Genomic DNA, 19,623 nt, shown 5'->3' with positions numbered 1-19,623 from the left:
TGTGTTTTTGTGGAAAGTGGGGAAGACTTAATTGAATTCTATTATCTGTATATAATTTGAAGCCATGAGTTTGATAAAGCTGATTTAACTTTTTGAACTTAGCTGATTGGTTGAGCTCTCTCTGAGGATTGTGTTCTATACTTGCAGTCTTTGCCCCCTATTATGAGGTTGCATTTTTCCAAGTTCTGTTTGCTTTTCTCTCTTAAACTCTCATCAGTAATAAGACTTTTTTCTCCCAATAGTAGAATGACAAGGAATCTACTAATTGTAGTTGAGACAGGCTCTGTTAGTAGAGGGAGGGCCTATAATGCCTTTGCTAGGTCATATCTGACTCTGATAACTCAAGAAGAAGCAAGGAGAAAAGTGTGAGTACAGTCGGGCTGGAGCTGGGCTCTGTGATGTGACTGATGGGATCTGTATTGATTGAGGGAGGATTGCCAGCTGTTAGTGGTAGTAGAAATAAGTCTCAGGGATGGGAAACCAACTCTGGAGGACTTCTAGTTATGACTCACCACAGAATTACTGGGCAACTGGGACTATTGTACTCTCCCCTGGGGAGATGGAGTGGGAATTAGCTTTTTTTTCTAGGTCTATTGTGACTTGATTGGAAATACATTTGAACCCGTATGTCCTGCCTGTTGTATGATAGCCCTGTGGGAAGGGTCTGTTCTGTGGGAGTTTATTTCAGGCTGTGTCATTGCTTGTATTGTTTCCTTTAACAGCTTTTTTCATTTTCTGTTTTCAGCAATGATGTTGTCCACTGGACATGTACTGACCATTGTGGCCGGTCTGAGAACGTAGCTGAAACCTTGAATTTTGTGGTGGGACGCTGACTCTAAGATGTCCTTGAGCAGTGGAGCCTCCGGCGGGAAAGGAGTGGATGCAAACCCGGTTGAGACATACGACAGTGGGGATGAGTGGGACATTGGAGTAGGGAATCTCATCATTGACCTGGACGCCGATCTGGAAAAGGACCAGCAGAAACTGGAAATGTCAGGCTCAAAGGAGGTGGGGATACCAGCTCCCAATGCTGTGGCCACACTGCCAGACAACATCAAGTTTGTGACCCCAGTGCCAGGTCCTCAAGGGAAGGAAGGCAAATCGAAATCCAAAAGGAATAAGAGTGGCAAAGACGCTAGCAAACCCACTCCAGGAACTTCCCTGTTCACTCCAAGTGAAGGGGCAGCTAGCAAGAAAGAGGTGCAGGGACGCTCAGGAGATGGTGCCAATGCAGGAGGCCTGGTTGCTGCTATTGCTCCCAAGGGCTCAGAGAAGGCGGCTAAGGCATCCCGCAGTGTTGCAGGCTCCAAAAAGGAAAAGGAGAACAGCTCATCTAAGAGCAAGAAGGAGAGGAGTGAAGGAGTGGGGACTTGTTCAGAAAAAGATCCTGGGGTCCTCCAGCCAGTTCCCTTGGGAGGACGGGGTGGTCAGTCTGATGGAAGTGCAGGGGTGGATACAGGAGCTGTGGAGCCACTTGGGAGTATAGCTATTGAGCCTGGGACAGCGCTCAATCCTTTGGGAGCTAAACCGGAGCCAGAGGAAGGGGAGAATGAGTGTCGCCCGCTAAAGAAAGTCAAGTCTGAAAAGGTAAGAAGTGGCCTGATCTGGCTGCCCACCGCCAGTCAAAACTGGCCTAGACTAACCGCCGAATGCTATGTGTACTCTGTGGGAGGCTCATTAGTTTGTGGGTAATGATCAATTACAAGGTCAGAGCAGCTGGTAATGATAATGTGGTTTTGTTCCAAATTAAAGAATTCCCTACGGACTCATTAACAGAAGGTCTAGACATTTTGGAGTAGGATTGTGTTGTTGGGGGCAGCTACTTAGCAGAATGAATTTTCTATTTAGGCCAGGTAGAGAACCTCCTACCTTGTTCTTGTCCCCTGACACTAGACACTTGTTGCTAGAAGTGGGCATCAGACCCTTGTATGGTTTTCAGCTTGACTTATATTTCATACCTTATTTATGTAGGTTGAGTAAAATTCTTGTGGGATAAATGGTGCTGCTGGGTTAAATTAACTTTGGCTGCAAAGGGTTAAATGAGTTTCATTGTTATTTTGATAGCTACCAAAAAGCAAAGGGGCAAGTTTTAGTGAAGGAGTACGATGAGATACTTAGGCATTATGAGTTGATGTGCTTATGATAGGGTGGCTTGAATGAGATTCTTTAGCCATTAAAGGTGTAGTTCGTGGGCAGGTATCTCTCTCAACAATTGAGAATCACCTTATCCTGGTGATTTAATACCTGCCTAACAATGTAATGATACCTTGCTTTCTGCTTGACTTGGAAGGACAGGTGTCTGCAGCCCAGGAGAGGTTAAGGCTGAGTCCCTCCTGGGAAGATTTTCTTTGTTCATGTCTCAGGAAATGGAGCTTGCAGGGCTGGGGCATAGTAGGTGTAAGTCTAGGGTCAGTTGAGGCTGCCTTAAACTAAAAAAAAAGCAGCTTATATTTTTTTACAAAGTGGCGGCTGGCCTGGTGATGATGATCTCTGTTCATTGGCTCTTTGTTTTCTGCTCTTTGCTCTGTTCACTCTGTGCTTTCAGCTGATCCCAGCAGATGCAGTATAAATTGATTTCTCTGTAATTACATCAGCTGCAGCAGGGAATACCTATTTCCATATGTAAGTGTTAATAAATAGAGGCTGGATGTGTACGTTTGGGTAGTGGTACCCGTTCAGTGCCTGGACTACAGAAGTAGCATTTGCTTTCTTTGCTGTAGGTATTTTGGTCTTATCCCCTAGCACATCTGTAGCTCTTAGCAACATCTGGGCTTCTCTGGTAACAGGACTGTGAATTTCTTCCACTAATAACACAGTCGTTCATTGCCTTTTACCAGTGGCAGCTGCCAGAGAGCCTGCCTGTGTTTAGGTGGCAGCTGCTGTAGGCCACCTCAGCAGAGTCAAGTTCCAGCTGGTTATTGGCATGGCTTATCCTGTGCTGGCTGTGAGTTGCCATTTTCTTTGGGGTACAGATGGATAATACTGTTTTAAAGAGGCCTAGGAGTACTAAGAGTTCTTGCTTTTATTGTAGGCCCATTAGACTGTTCCCTACATCTGACTTCAGGAAACTTTTGCCATATATCCATGTTCATAATCATTGTCGGTAAGAGTCCAGAAATCAGTTCTTCCTGTGCTGAGAGGCACTTCTCAGAATGGCCTTCATTTTCTGTTTTAGAACACTTACATACTGCAGTCATCTAAGCCCAGTAGTTGTTTGTTTGTGAAAGGATTAATGTTATTTAGCTTCCTGTTGGATTTAAGTTTAAATGTCCATTATGGTCTGTCTCCAGCAGAGAAGCAAATGGAACCCATTTTCTCTCCTGTAGGTGCAGAGACTGGTTGGTTGGCTGCCCTTCAGATTATAATTGGTCTGAAAGATGCAGTACATTCAACTAAGAATACACCTGGTGCCAGGGAGTTTGGGCCCTTAATAATGTAGCTGTCCTATGAGCCTTGCTTTCCAGGGAGACTGTGAGAATGAGGCAGTGGAATGTGTGAGAAAAGGGGGAGATAGCGTAGTGGTTACGAATCGGGCTGCGAACCTCAGGGTCAGCAGTTCGAAACTACCAGTGGTTCTGCGGGAGAAAGATGAGGCGTTCTGCTCCCGTAAAGATTTACAGCCTCAGAAACCCTCTACAGGGTTGCTATGAATCGGAACAGACTCCACAGCATATAACAACAACAACAACAACAACTGTGCTTCAGTTTTTTTTTGGGGGGGGCGAGTTAAAATTGCTGAAAAGTACTTTTAGAAACAGAAATTTTGCTGTGCAGTGTGACATTACCATAAGCAAGAGCCTGCTTTCTCGATTACTTCTCATTTTCGCTCAACTCTTGGACCCTTTGGTTCTAAGGGCGCCTTTTTTATAAAGCCTTTGGCTATTGAAGTAGATAATTATTTAAATAAATGTTTGAAAGTTGCTAGGAGATAAAAACACAATGTGCAGGGAGAGAACATTTTTGAAATGATGAAGGTGGAAGAGGCAACAAGTTACAGGAAAGAAAGGTTGGAACCTTGCCATGGAATAGCTTTTGAGAAACAGTTATCCCGGGGTTTGGGGCATGATAGGTGCTCAGTTAGTGTTTGATGATACATATAGTAGTTTATAAACAAAGCCTGTAAAACCTCTTTTAAGATTTTCTCTCTGAAATGTGGACTTGCCTATGGCCTAACTGGTTTGGAATGTTCCGTCCATGTGGGGACAACCAATAGAACCAAAACAGATGTTTTGATATAATCTAGGCAGTTGTGTTCTCAGGGTTGGAAACTGTCATAAAGAATGAAAATTCGTATTTGGAAAGTGTCTTTTGACTGGAGTCTTTGCCCACTTAGAAATAGAAGAGAAGACAACAGAGTCTGTGGTATAGGGTAGAATTGTCTCATGTGCTACCACATGCTGATGAGGAAGATTTGAATATTCATACTGTCTACCTCAGGGTCTGTTCTCTCTCAAGTTAGGTATCTCAGGCTGTGGCTGAGAGAATTTCTGCTAGCCAAGGATATGGATTTCCCTTCACAGGATCACACTTTTGTTTCACCACACCTCTCTGGAAGGGCTCACGGTGCTGTTTCCAGACTTCTGGGAGAGACAAGAGATGGCTCTTAGCAACTGCTGCTGCCCTGAATTATTATTGAACACTCCTGCGTCTGACTTCCTGCCAGCTGAAGTGTTGGGGGAGGGAATGTTGAGGAGTAAACAAGACAGAGCCTTCCGGCTCAGGCCTGGCCTATTCCCTTGCTTTGGGTTTGATTGATAGGCTGTTAAGGGTGGAAGGGAGATATGGAGGAGGGAGGGTGTCTGAGTGTCCCAAGCTTTGTGCTTGTGTCGCCACTCTGACAGGCAAGAAAAAAAAGGAATTTACAGACCACAGATTGCAGTGTTCTATTTGTGCCGACTGTCAGGGCTTATGACTGAGAGCTTTAAATTGAGACTCCTTTTTTTTTCCAAATCATTTAAAGTAAACCAGTGGGTTGTAGTGGTTAAATGCTCTAGAAGTTTGCAACCAGAGGCTATCCTAGGACCTTTTTGTTTTTGTTAGATGCTGGAAAGTTGGTTCCAACTCATAGCAACCCTATGCACAACAGAACAAAATACTGCCCAGTTCTGTGGCATCCTCACAGTTGTTATGTGTGAGCCCATTGTTACTGCCACTTTGTCAGTCCACTTATTGAAGATCTTCCTGTTGTTTTTGATCTTGCAAGGTAGGAACCGTCTGTACTCTGTTTTCCCCATAATTGTGTTTTAGCTTCTTCTATCAGAATGATGCATACATGTCCCACCTTCCCCATTAGGTTAGGATACAAAGAAAATGGTAAAATTGGCACTTTGCTCTTTTGCTTCACTGATCTTGCTTGTATTATATCTTATGTTCTAAGTGCATCTTCCTTTGTCCTTTGTTTTGTTTTCATGCCCAAGTTTATGCCTTCCAGCTCAATTCTGTTGTATTGCAATCCCTCATTGTCCAACCACAGTTAGGTCTGTTTTACACCCACACACATACTTTTTAAAAGCTTGTATTTTGTTGTTGAAATATATACAATAAAACATACGCCACTTCAGCAGTTCTTACATGTACCATTTAGTGACAATGATAACAGTCTTTAAGTTGTGCAGCAGTTCTGCCCTTCCTTTTCTGAGTTTGTTCATCTTCCGTTGACATACATAAATTTATACCCTCATAAGATTCTCATCCTATCTTTCAAGTTGCTGTTGTCAGTTTGATCCCATATATATCTTAAAAGAGCATAATGCTCAAGACTGATTCATTTTTACTGGTTAAGCCAAACGATTTGATTTTAAGAGGACTTCAGGGGATATTTTTGGTTTAAGGTTTAAAGGTTATCTTATTATAATAGTTTGTAGGTTTCTCCAATCTTCATGGCTCCAGGAAATCTGGAATCCATGAAGATTTCTTTTTTTTTTTTTTTTAAGTTTGTATTGTGAATTGAGTGAACGTTTACAGGGCAAATCCTCAGTTTTACATTCAGCAAATCAAACACCTTGATTTTGTGAAAAATTTAAATTCTGGTCTGCATTTTCCCCCTTTTGATCGGGACTCATCTTCAGATCTTTCATCAAAACAACCAGTAATGGTAGCCAGGCACCATCTAGTTCTGGTCTCATGGCAAAGAAAGCAGTTGCTAATGGAGGCATTTAGGTATACATTCCACATCCTCCTTTTATTCCTGATGCTCTTCCTTCTTCTGTGGCTCCATGCAAATAGAGAACTATTGTTGTGTCTTGGATGACCCTTGCAAGATTTGAAGACCTCAGGCACTGGCACTGCTCAACTAAGACGTAGAACAGCAACAGTAAACACAGTATTAGACCAATTAACTGGGGTGCTCAAGGAAACCATGACCCTAAATTCCCCAATCAAGAAATCAAATCTCATGAGGATTTTGGTTGTACAAAAGCAACCTCAATAGCTACTCTTTGTTAGTGTTGTTGTAATTATGTCTATTATGCAACTTTTGCCAGTTCAACTTTTTACAAGTATGCAATTCATTATTGTTAAGTGCTGTGGGGTTGGTTCAGACTCATCGCGACTCTGTATATGGTTTTCGAGGAGCAGCTGATGGTTTTGAACCACCAACCTTGTGGGTAGCAGTCCAGTGCTTATTCTACAGCACCATACCAGGAGTCCGTTACTTCTTGATGGTGTGGTATTTATGTTCTGTGACGTCAGATTGCAATTCATAGTGGTCCTGTATATGGTTTCTGAAGCTGTATTTTGTTATTAATGTAGAAACCCTCATCTTTTTTCCTGAAAAGTCACCAGTAGATTTGAACCGCTGTAATTGTGGTTAGCAGCCCAACTCATAACCCACTACTGTACCAGAGCTCCTTTACTTATTTATGTTGTTGTTGAAGTGTTAAACAGTTTAAAGTGTTAAAGAAGATTCCTATTCATCGTGACCCTGTATAGGGCTTCCGAAGAGTAGCTGGTGGGTTTGAATTGCCAACTTTATGGTTCTCAGTCAAGTGATAATCCTGTACCACACCAGGAGTCTTTACTTATTGATGATGGTGGTGGTTGTATGTCATCAAGTCAGGTCCAACTCTTAGCAACCCTGAACAGAGTTTCCGAGGCTATACATCTTTATATGACCAGAAAGCCTCATCTTTATCCCATGGAGTTGCTGATGGATTAAAACTGCAGACCTTGCAGTTAGCAGTCCACTGAGTAACCCACTACACTACCAGAGCTTTAATTATTGATGATGTTGGTTTCGACTCATAGTGACCCTTTGTAGTTTCCAAGGAGTTTGAACTGTGAGTTTGAACTGTCAACCTTGCTATTCAAACAGACCTTGCAGTTCAGTGCTTATCGTATTGTGCCACACCAGGACTCCTTACTTATTGATTGTTGTTGTTAAGTGCCATTGAGTTGATTACAACTCATGGCAATCCTGAATAGTGTTTCCAAGGAGCAGCTGGCTGGTGAGATTGAACTGCCAACTTTTTGGTTCAAACTGACTTTGCAGACACCTATTCATAGTAACTCTTTATATGATATTTCTATAACCATTAGCCTCCTCACCTCCCTGCTTCCTACCCCTTGTAACCACTAATAAACTTTGTTCTCTATACGTTTGTCTTTTTCCTTTGAAGCCATAAAAGTATTTGTACTTTTGTGATTGACTTATTTAACTTAGCATACTGTCTTCCGGCTCTATCCATAATGTAGTGGATATCAAGACATCACTGTTGGCTGAGTAGTATCATTGTATGTATGTGTATTGTATTTTGTTTATCAGTTGTCTATTGATATGCATGTAAGTTTCCACTTTTTTTGTTATTGTGAATACTGCTACAATGAACATGATGTACAGGTCTCTATTTTGAGTATCTGACTTCTGGGTAGTTTTATTTTCAGTTTTTGAGGAACCATCACAGTGTTTTCCAAAATGGCTGTACAATTTAACATTCCCACAGCAGTAAGTAAGGGTTCCAGTTTCCCTGCATCCTCATCAACTTTTGTTATTTTCTGTTTTTTTTTTGTTGTTGTTGTTGTTCAAATTCTGCCATCCTGGTAGAAGTGAAATAGTATCTCATTGTGATTTTGATTTGCATCTCTGATTGTTAATTTTGAGCAAGTTGCTTAACCATTCTGTCCCACTTTTCTCAACTGCAAAATGAAGAAAGTAATAGTACGGTTGTTGTAAAATTAAGTATTAAGTGAGCTAATTCATAGACAGTAAAACACTAAGATCAGTGCCTGGCACATAGGAAACATTCAGTAAATACCAGGGAAAAGAAAACCCTGATTTAAGTTGAAATATGCCTTACTCTGTCCTCTAGTAGCAACATTCCACTGTATAGAAAGCCCGATCTGAATATGCCAAGCTTTTTTGAAAAGACCAGACTTGTTGGTTAAGACTTTCAGCACTATGCTCAGAAGTTGTTCCAAACCTGGGTTGGGAAATTTGCATGCTAGTGATGTGTTCTAAAATCCTGAGGTTTATAGTTCTGGGAGTATGGGTGGGGTGGGGAGACAACCCCCTCTCCACCCCCCAAATCTGCTCAGATAATATTGAAGTGGCCTGTTGAATTTCAGATTTCATATGAATTAAATTTTCTCTCCAGCCATGTCCTTGACATGGGGTTGGGTAATGTTGGATAGATGTTACTGTGGGTTTGCCAGCATATGCAATCTCACGGACGTTGGAAGAGTACTAAGTGTTTTCATTTCTACACAAGAGTGCCTGGAAAACCTAAGTCCCAGTCCTTAATCTTCCTCCCACAGCGTGAACTTGTGTTTTTGCCATTTGGGTATAAGAGCTTTTACTAGCAGAGCTCATCCAGGCAGGCAGCTGGGCTTGGGTTTTCAGGCCGGAGGTGGCAGTAACATACACAGCTGAGATCTTGCCACTGCTGGCTGTCTGAGCCCTCCTCTCTGTGGTTTTCACTCTTCAAGCCATGCTTGAGTAACCCGCCTCCAGAGCTGCTGACAGGGCCATGTTCAGAGGCCTTGGAAATTACACTGTTCATTTCCTTATCATCCCCTGACCTGCAGTGCAGAGCCTTCTGGTGCAGGAACAAGGCAGAAAAAATCCAGACGGCTCCCAGCCAGCATGTGTCAAGAGCTACAAAGAATGAAATTGGACTTGCTCACTTAAAAACCATGGGGTTAGACTTTGATTTTTGGTTCCTGCCGAGAGTTATTTGTGTGCATGTGTGAATGCTTTCTCTCTGTGTATATGTATAGAATGAGCCTCCTGTGCATGGTAGAGCTGTGAAGGAGAAGCCTCTGAAAGTAGAGAGCAGAGGGAGATTGCTTTTCTCGTCAGTTAATTTCCCAGTTGTGCAGTTGGGATGGGCCTGGAACCATTAGCATCAGGAAGGTGCCAGACCATATTAATATTTTAAAATATATTTCTCTTGGTACAGGTTAGTCATGGTTGAGAGCACCCACCCAAGTAAGAAGGTTTTTGTCCCTGGTTGGCTGAGGAGACATTTTTAACAAATCCTATTTCCTGAAGTCTTTCATCTTAGATGATGTTGGCATAATCAATGTTTAAGCAACCTAGGAAAGTATAGAGTGGGTCTGCCTTGGACAAGATGAATTACTCTTTTGAGATGGAAGATGATGTGACAAAAAAGACACAGGAATTTGGAGCCTTTTGAGATTTTTTTGCTTTATAGATCAAATTTCTTCTATTCACTAGGAGCTCGTCCTCATTTTGGGAGTTGGTACTATAAAACAACCTACCCCACACACAGTTTTTTGGCATTTCTCTTGTCCTAGAAGTCCCCAAGAAATAACTTTTTAGGCTGAAGAAGTAAAGTGTGATGGTAAGGGTTTTTGGAGAAGCGTTTACCTTTCTATTCTTAGTTTTCCTTCTGTATTTCCACTGTCTTATTATCAGCGGTTCCTTGGAAACTACCCTATGCAGGGCCGCTGTGAGTTGGAACAGACTCGATGGCACTTAACAACAACAACAAATTATCATTGGTGCTATTGGAGTCTTTATGAAGTGGAAAAAGAAGTCTTTTAGCTTTTAGACCATGTAAGTATTTTTAAATCCCAAGTGGCTCTTTTGTTGGAAGTTCTCAGTAGAGAAGTGTTTTCACATGAGAAAGTGATAGCTAAAGAGAGAGAGGATTACTTGTTTTTCCCTCCTAATAAAGCAGTGGTCACCTTACCAGCAGCATCAGCAGCATCTGGAAACCTGTTAGTCTCAGGCTTCACAAATCAGAAACCCTAGGGTTGAGGCCCCACAATCTGGGTTTTAAACAGGCTTTCCCGTTGGTTGTGGTATACACTAAAGTTTGATAGTGATTATTGTAGAACACATTTCCCTAAATGTTGTTGTTAAGTTCTATTGAGTTAAAGTGTTCCGACCCATAGCAACCTTGTATAGGGTTTCAGAGGAGTGGCTGGTGAGCTTGAACCACCGACCCTGTGGTTCAAATTGATGTTGCAGTCCAGCGCATTAACCCACAGCGCCACACCCGGACTCCTCTAAATAATGAAGATAAAATTCACCAGAAACTTTAAAGGCTAGAAGGTAACCCTGGAGAAGAGTAGCTATGATTTTGTTTTCTGTGTGTGATGTCCTGATCCATGGACAAATTATAGGAACCTAAAATTGGAAGCAATACATAACATTTGGGACTTTGAAGACAGAGGTATTCAAATTATTCATTCCTAAATCTCACTTTTCTAATATGCAGTGTTTAGGCAAATAATAGTACTATTCACAAGGATTTAATGAGTAAAAGAAGGTTAAGCACTCAACACAGTGCCTGTCAGTAAGTGTTAATTGTTGCTGATATTATTGTTATTAGTTCTGAAGTATCTGGTCTTGTGAAGTTAAGGGAAAGAATCTATTCCTTAGAAACTTTGGAAAGGTAAGTCCCTGGAGGTTTGGAGTTGATTATTTGATTGAATTTTTTCTCAGATTTTTTTTTTTTTTTTTTTTTTTTATTAAATGTTTTTATTTTGGATAGAGTGAAAGTTTACAGGGCACATCATCAGCTTCACATTCAACCATTCATATAGCTTGTTTCATTACATTGATTATTATCCCCTCCATATATCATCAGTTAACAGTGTTTCTCTCTATCCTCTTTAGCTTTTTTTTTTTTTTTTTGGGGGGGGGGCAGGAGACTTGCCTTTTTGGAATTTATAGTCTCGGCTTTTAGGGAAGGTTTTTACATTTGTCTGTGGATATCCAGGGCTCATGTATGAGATTACTAACAAGCATTACTGAATAATCAGATGAGGGACAGTTTGCTATGTCTACTAGGTGGCTAAAGTCTGATCCTCAGAGCCTATGGTTTGGACGGTCAACAACGCTTGGGCCCACAGGGTCTTGACCTCCTGACCGGGTCTGCACAGTCTGCATCAGATTCCTCCTTATTTATTGTTTGTTTAAGGGACGCTGCCTGTCTTAGGCGGTCAGTGTGAATTCCTCAGTCTTACCCGTCATCGAAACTCATTGCAGCATGGCAATGGCTCTTCTTAGGTTGCCGAGGTTCCACGTGATCCTTACCTGTCTCTGGCCACACGTCCAGCATAAACAGCCGCCATCTGAGGAAGGCAGGGAGGGAGGAGATCGGCTGGGGACCCCATACGCAAGACATTGCCAGCCCACCACCTGCTCTAAGGTGACCAAGCAGGATCACTATGCTGAGGTTCAATCAAGTTCTTAGGGGATCTTACTCTCTAGCAGGGGTAGCAAATTAGTGGCCACTCAGTGCTCACTTTGAGAATTACTTATATCAGAAATTTGAGCATGTAGCTGATGAATATCCACAGACAAGTGGATATTATTCCACAACCTCCTAAAATGCTGTTGGATTAAGTTCCAATCAAGTTCTGGATTATTGAAAGATAACACAAATCTACTTATACCGTGAATAACCTTAGCTGGGAGTATATATTTGATTGAGTTTTGAAGGGTTTGTTAGGCTTCTTATGGTGGAGGGTGATCTCAGGTTGAATAGTTCTTAGCTTGACTATTTTCCATTAAAATAAGTTTATTTGGTAGAGTACAGACTTTAGACTTTTTGAGGGCATTAGCTAGCCACCAGCCACTCCTTTGTTCAGATTTGATGGCACTGAACAACAACAAACATTCCAACCAGGTAGCCTGAACATTCAGTAGAAGAATGGATTGAAATACTTCTTTTGTGAACTTGTTACTAGCTGTAGGAGGGAAAAAAAGGTAGTTCTTAGGACTTGGTGGTGGTAGAGTACAGTTGAATTGTGTTCCTGAGAAATACTCAAATTGCTCTTTTAACCTCTGGGTTCTAGTCCTAGTGGCAAATAGTCTAGTCTAGTGTTTTGATGAGCCAGACCTGGGCCATTAAATTAATAAGCTCTGTAAGTTGTTATTTTTGTTTGTTTGTTTTTTAAATAAATTGGTACTTAGCTCACCCAGAATTGATCATTTCTAGCTGATATGTTTCTTCAGAAGTTGGGTACTTTGTTTCTACATTGATTCAAACTTTAGTGAAAGGTACAGAGAGTGTTGTAGAAAGGAGGTTTATGTATCTATCCATCATACTTAACAGCAGTTAAGTAGCTTGAGGTTAGAGAAGTTAATGTTCAGGTCATAGACAAGCAAGAAGGCCCCTATCGAAGTAAATTTTGGGGGCCTGGAGCCCTAAACATGTACACATTTTTAAAGTTCAATAGACTCTTTTAGCATTTCTCTTGGTTAAAAATCACTGATGTAAGAAGGACTTTGACTTCATTGAAATGCCCTTAGGAAATTAACTCCTTTAGCCAGGGAACTCTTAATATTTTCCTTTCTTTTTGCCATTTCCATCTTTTTGCCATTGAGTCAGTTCTGACTTATAGTGACCCTGTACAGGGTTTCTGGGGACTGCTAATATTGAGGTTAGTTTTGAAGGGTTTATTAGGCTTCTTTTTTTTTTTCGTTTTTATTGTGAATTATGTGATAGTTTACATGGGAGAACACCAGCTTTACATTCAACCTACCGTATTTAATTTCATTGCAATCCCCTCCATGCATCATCGAACAACCAAAGGGTACACCCCACAAGCCTGCCCCCTGGCCATCAGCACACAGCCTCTCTTTGTTAGGCTTCTTACCTACAGCATCATACTAAGTCTCTATAGATTACAGATAGATTTGGGTAATCAAAATGTATTGCTAGTCCAAAACTAGTTTCTTTTTTCATAGGTTTGTGAATATATATCTATGTTTATTTTAGATTATAATTATTTCTAATCTTCTGGAAATTTATGACATTGCAAAATAAAATAACTCAGCTATCAAAGAAAGACCTTATTCTTTTTTTTTTTAAATTATATGATAGTTTACATGGGAGAACATTAGTTTTACATTCATTCTATCGTATATCGTCTCATTGCCATGGTTACAATCCCCTCTATGCAATCCTTCCCCCGTACCCCCCAGGTCTTCAGCACACAGTCGCTCTCCCTCTCTGGATCTAAAGTCTCCAGCTGCTCCATTGCTCCACGTCATCATCTCTAGCTCCATTTCAGGCATCACTGCTTCTCTGGGTAGGGTCTCGCTCTCTGATCTTCTCCCTTGATGGTCCTAGGGACCTCTGCTCCTAGACTGAAAAGTTAATCACTCCCCTCCTTGCTATAAAACGTCTACCTTTACATTTCCCACCCTCACAATAGTCCTGATAACAATCATTCACTATTGTATCACCAGAGACCCGTCTGTATTTCATTGTATCAGCCCTGCCTAGTCAGATTGAATACTACTTACTGGAGATTCTACATTCCTCCAGGCCCTCTGGATCTAGGTTCCCTCTTGAAAGCTTGTAAGCCAGTCACTTCTTGCCTTTGTAGCCTCCCACCCCCCATTTTGGGTAGCCGATGTCCAAGTTGCCCATCCCTGTCTACTCTGTGTGTGGAGGGGGTGGGAATGATTCTTGCTGTAAGGACTTGTTCCCTCTTTTGAGCTACTGCTTCCATAGGTGTAGGTCAAATTCATCAAATTGTATGAGAATACTTTTTTTTTTTTTTCTCTCTTCTTTTTACTTCTGGTTGAGCTCTGATCATCCAGGCACTGAAGCCAGGATAAGTGGGTATTATCTGCAAGTGTGGGCGTTCTTATGCATATGCCCTCTCTTCTTATCAGCTGGATGCTTCACTCTCCACTCTAGTCCTCTGTGGCTATGTCACTGACTCTGGGCCCAAGAGTCCCCAGGAGAAAGACATTATTCTTGAACCTTGATTGAACATATTCCAACAATATAAGCCCTTAAATGTTATTAAAGGAAGAGAGAGAGAACATCACTTCATAGAAATAATGTAAATCTCATCTCTATACTTTCTTTGTTTTTTTTATTAACACATATATCATCTTTGAAACCAAAAGAGAATTAAGTGTTTTGGGATATAATGTAGTCCCTATTTGAATTTTAAATCTCTAGCCTAGGGAGAGTAACTAGAATACTAATTGTTACCACAGGTGAGCACATACTTGAATATGCTGCAAACTCATAGCTAAAAATATTGTAGAATGTCACATTTGGACCAAAATTATAATAACTATTTTTGCGTGTTGTAAAATTTTAACAAAATTATAACTATTATTAGTTGGCTCTAACCCAGAGCGAAGGGTTTCTGAAAGTGGCTGATGGTTTTGAACTATCAGCCTTGCAGTTATCAGTCTTATTCTACAGCACCACACCAGTGTTTAAAATTATAATTATATAACCTTAAATTCTCATGTAATATAATTTTTAAAAATACATATTTTAAGATACTGGTGCATGCATTATCTATGCTCTCAGAATGTACATAGCCTATACATTATTATATGCATCTTGCTAGGTTTTGGAGTATCTTAAATGTGTATACCACTGAATAGGAGGAGGAAAAATTGATAAATGTGGAAGAATTGATGATACAAAGTAACTGCACATTTTTATTTAGGCTAGATCTTAATTTAATCAGTATGCAGATTCCTAAACATCTGGTAGAATGTCTGTTTTAGATAAGATATGTGATAAAGCATTTTTCATTTTGCTTCTGAATATGTGCTTAGATCTAGGGTGTGGTGTGCGAAATCAAACAAGTTGATTGCTTATTGCAGTTTCAGAAAGAGGCTGAGAAATTCTTTCAACTTTTTCTGCCCCTGATATCTTTCCTGCCCCTTCCCACCTCTTACAAGGATCAAGCTCTAAAGTCAGGGTGTGAGGCAATCCATTAGAAATTATCCTTGAAAAATTACTTAGCATAATGTCATGTGGGAGATTGGTACACTGGCTCCATAAATTCAACACAACCAAATTTTTCTCCACTATTGAAATCATTATTTCTTTGGTTGAGGTTCCCATGCAAAAGCTGGCTTGTGTTTAAGGACTGTGTCATTGAAACATATTTCTGTAAATACTGAAATTTCTCTAAGCCTGTTGTTGTTAAAAAGCCATCGAGGTGGTTCTGACTCATAGCAACCCTGTATAGGGTTTCCAAGAAGCAGTTGTTGGGTTTGAACCACTGACCTTTTAGTTGCCATTCAGTGCTTATCCTACAGTGCCACACCAGGACTCTACTCTAAGCCTATTGAGATGTTTATACTATGAGAGGCAAATGGGAATGGAGACCAGATTAATGATCTATTCAAGGAAGGCCATTTCAAGTATCCCATTTCCGGATCCTTCCAGAGTGCATGGAATAACTGTGGCCCAAACCTGTTCTCTCTTCTTGTTTGCCAGCCATATATACTTTATCTAATTATCTGTAGACCTGGTGTGGTGCTGTAGAATAAAGTACTGGACCAAAAGATTGGTTTGAATTCCAAGGTCTAGTTCTACCCCTCCGAAACCCTATATAGGTTCGCTATGTGCTGCTACTGACTCAATATCACTCTACATTATATATGTTGTTTTTAAGTGCCATTGAGTCTATTCCGACCCATAGTGACCCTGTATAGCTGCACCAAGGAGCAGCTGGTGAGCTTGAACTACTGACTATGCAGTTCAAACGACTTTGCAGTTTGACACATTAGTCCACAATGCCACACCAGGACTCCACATTATATATGTGTGTGTATATGTGTGTGTATATATATATGTATATATGTTTGTGTGTGTGTGTGTGCTGTTGTTAAGTATTGTCAAGTCAGTTCCGACTCATAGCAACCCTGTATAGGGTTTCCGAGGAGCAGCTGTTGAGCTTGAACTGCCGACCTTATGGTTCATACTGACCTTGCAGTACAGTGCATTAGCCCACAACACCATACCAGGACTCCATATATGGTAATAGTGGTGGTGGTTATATGCCATGGAGTCAGTTCCGACTCGTAGCGACCCCTATATAGGGTTTCTGAGGCTGTAAATCTTTATGGGAGCAGATAAGCCACATCTTTCTCCTGTGGAACCGCTGGTAGTTTTGACCTGCTGACTTTGAGATTAGCAGCCCTACTCTTAACCACTATAATACATGGAAGGAGCGCTGGAATATATATATAGAGAGAGTGTCGTTGAGTATAGGGTTTCTGAGGAGCGGCTGGTGAGTTTGAACTGCTAATCTGTGGTCCAGTGCTTATCCTACAGTGCCACACTAGGACTCCATATATATATTTTGTTGTTAAATGTTATCAAGTAGGTTCCCATTCTTAAGGACCCTGTATACCTTGTGGTTAAGGAGCCCTGGTAGTGTAGTGGTTACGAGTTGGGCTGTGAACCTCAAGATCAGGAGTTCGAAACTACCAGCTGTTCCTTGATCATTGAGAAAATGATGCCATTTCTATAAGCGGTCTTACCTTTGGGAATTATCCTTAAGCAAACTGGTATCCTCTTACTAACATAAATATCCATGGGTTTAGTCTCTCTTAGGCCCAGGGCCTTTGGTAGTTCTTTTGAAGTAATATCTCCTTTTCTGACTTTCAGCACGATTCTACAGCATGCTTTAAAACATTTTGTTGTTGTTTTAGTTAGTTTTCTTTGTTTCTGAAATTTACTTGTACATTTTTTTTTTTACATTTGTTTTTGATCCTGTGTCTTATCAGATGTTGTTCTTGTGAGGTATCATCGAGTCGGTTCTGACCCATAGCAACCCTGTATAGGGTTTCCGAGGAGCAGCTGGTGAGCTTGAACTGCCTACCTTTTAGTTCAAATGGCTTTGCAGTCTGGTGCATTTACCCACAGTGCCACACCAGGACTCTCCATTTATCAGATGGGATCATATTTAATTATGCAGATAATACTTGTTATGTGCCATTGAGTTGATTTCCGACACATAGCGACCCGATAGGAGAGAAGAACTGCTCTGTAGGGTTTCTGAGGCTATAATCTTTACAGGAGTACATTGTTAGATCTTGTCTTTTGCAGAGCATCTGGTGGGTTCCAAAACTTTTTACTTAACATTGCCGTACCAGAACTTAATTGAAAACAATTTACCAGGAAAAAGTGGTCATTCTTGATAGATTTTACCATGGGCATGCCTCACAGTCTGGACAAAGCATTAGTGGTATCAAGGAAACCACTGTACTAATTTTGACAATTAAGTTTTACACTTAGTTCAAATCTGCTATTAGATACTGCTTAGAGATGATAGTGCTGTCGATAGTATGTCTTATTTGAAGACTTGGTGCTAATGCTGCATTTTTAGCTTGTGCTTGTCCAGGTAACTCTTGGACAAGACAATGCAGTTGCCCTATAGGACTAGGGAGACAAGTCTTCATGTTGAAGAGCTGAGTAAAAATGATTCTGGATGTAGGCCTATACAGTATCACTGAGGAGGGAGAAAACTACAATTTGTTTATTTCTGGAAAGCACTTTGGTCAGGGAAAAGCTCCCAGAAATGGAGATTCTAAGCTTATTAAATTGGGAAGCTCTGGGTGTTTGTGTAAAGTGTAACCTGCCTCATACCTTTTGAGTATGAATAAGGACAGAATCCCAAAGCAAACCAAACCCGTTGCTGTCCTGTTGATTCCAGTTCATAGTGACCTCATAGGACAGAGCAGAACTGCCCCATAGGGTTTCCAAGGTTGTACATCTTTGCAGAAGCAGACTACCACCTCTTTCAAGGAGTGACTGGTGGGTTGGAACTGCTGACATTTTGATTAACAGCTGAGCACTTAACCACTGTAACAGTAGTGCCCCTTAAAGGCAGGATAGAGATTTAGTGGCTTAAAATAATGTCACCTCCTAACTCTCTAATCACTTTCTCAGAAGTAAAAAGGTCTATGTATGGTGATGCTGTGGAGTCGGTTCTGACTCACAGCAACGCTGTATAGGGTTTCTGAGGCTGTAAATCTTTACGGGAGCAGAAAACATAATCTTTCTCTTGCAGAACGGCTGGTAGTTTCAAACTGCTGACCTTGAGGTTAGCAGCCCGACTGGTAACCAATATGCTACCAGAGGAAAAGATTGACATATTTAATGGTCAAGTTAGATATGTCTGTCTGTTGTTTTTATTGGATTTGTGACTTGAAATGGCATTCAGAGATGAGAAAACACTTACAGGTAGTTGAAAATAATACCCAGCAGTATTTTCATATCTTAACTAAAATTTCAGATTTCTCATTTGTTTTTATTCCCTGGTCACATTGCACCTTATTCAGGTTTCATATTTAATAACCAAAGGCAGGAGAAAAGAGCCAGGTAAATCTCCCTCACATTACCGTACCCTATGGTGGGGAAACGTTGACACTTTGAAGCTGGTGAATTCTTGCTGAAATGAACTGGGAGCAGCCAGAGAGGTGTGTTTTGAAGGTAGTGATAGAAAAGGGTGGTAGTGTTGGGCTTATGATGATGGGGGCATGAATGCTTGAATATAAACTTTAATGGGTTTAAAAATTATTATTTTTAAAAACAACTAACACCATCTTAGTACTTCCCCTACCACCTATTTGCTTGCTGTGAACCAGAAAAATAGCAGATGACTGGTTTATCACCCTCTAAGGATGGTGTGGCACTGTGGGACACAGCACTGGACACTATAAGGTCAGTTTGAACCAAAAGATCAGTAGTTCAAACACACTATTTGCTCCTTGGAAACCCTACACTATGAGTTGGAATAGACTCGACGGTACTTAACAGCAGCATAGATGGTATTGAGTTGGAATTTGAGATTAGGGTAGTATAGGAATGGATAGCAAGAAATGATGTATTTAGACTAAATGATAACTTTTTGGAAAACATAAAGACAATATGAGGAGGCTTCAAAAAGTTCATGGAAAAATTCCATTGTCTTTTTAAAAATTTTTTTAATTTAAGGTTTTTATTGTGGATTGAGTGAAAGTTTACAGGGCACATCATCAGTTTCACATTCACATTGTTTCATTACATTGATTATAATCCCCTCCATATACCATCAGTTAAAAGTATTTCTCTTTATCCGCTTTAGCTTTTTTTAAAAAAACACACAAACAAAAAACCCACTCAGACATATATAATAAATTATATCTCCAAAGGGCACATTCTGCAAGTCTGCTTCTGGCCACCAGTTCTTAGTCCATCTCTACTTAGTTGATGAATCTGGAGTCCTCAGCCGCTCCCACTCTCCATGCCCCCATCTCTGGTGCTGCTGCTTCTCTGGATAAGGTCCCGCATTCTATTTGTACATTCTGCTCTTGATGGTCCTAGAGTCCTCTGTTTCTGGACTGTAAGATTAACCACTCCCCTTTTTATTGTTACAAAACTTCTACCTTTA

At 40.8% G+C, this 19,623-nt stretch overlaps 1 protein-coding gene across 1 annotated transcript in view; it reads left to right on the top strand.

Moving 5' to 3' along the window:
• The first annotated feature begins 840 nt into the window (after positions 1 to 840).
• Positions 841 to 19,623, top strand: part of ZNF609 (zinc finger protein 609) — a 238,608-nt gene continuing 219,825 nt past the window's right edge. Inside the window, exon 1 of the mRNA XM_006831540.1 lies at positions 841 to 1,587. Within this exon, the coding sequence (XP_006831603.1) occupies positions 841 to 1,587 (747 nt within the window). The remainder of the gene's footprint in view (positions 1,588 to 19,623) is intronic.

The sequence above is a fragment of the Chrysochloris asiatica genome, unplaced genomic scaffold (genome assembly GCF_000296735.1).
Source record: "Chrysochloris asiatica unplaced genomic scaffold, ChrAsi1.0 scaffold00004, whole genome shotgun sequence".
NCBI lineage: Eukaryota > Metazoa > Chordata > Mammalia > Afrosoricida > Chrysochloridae > Chrysochloris > Chrysochloris asiatica.
Note: the sequence above shows the minus strand (reverse complement) of the source record. Positions and strands in the feature narration are given on the sequence as shown.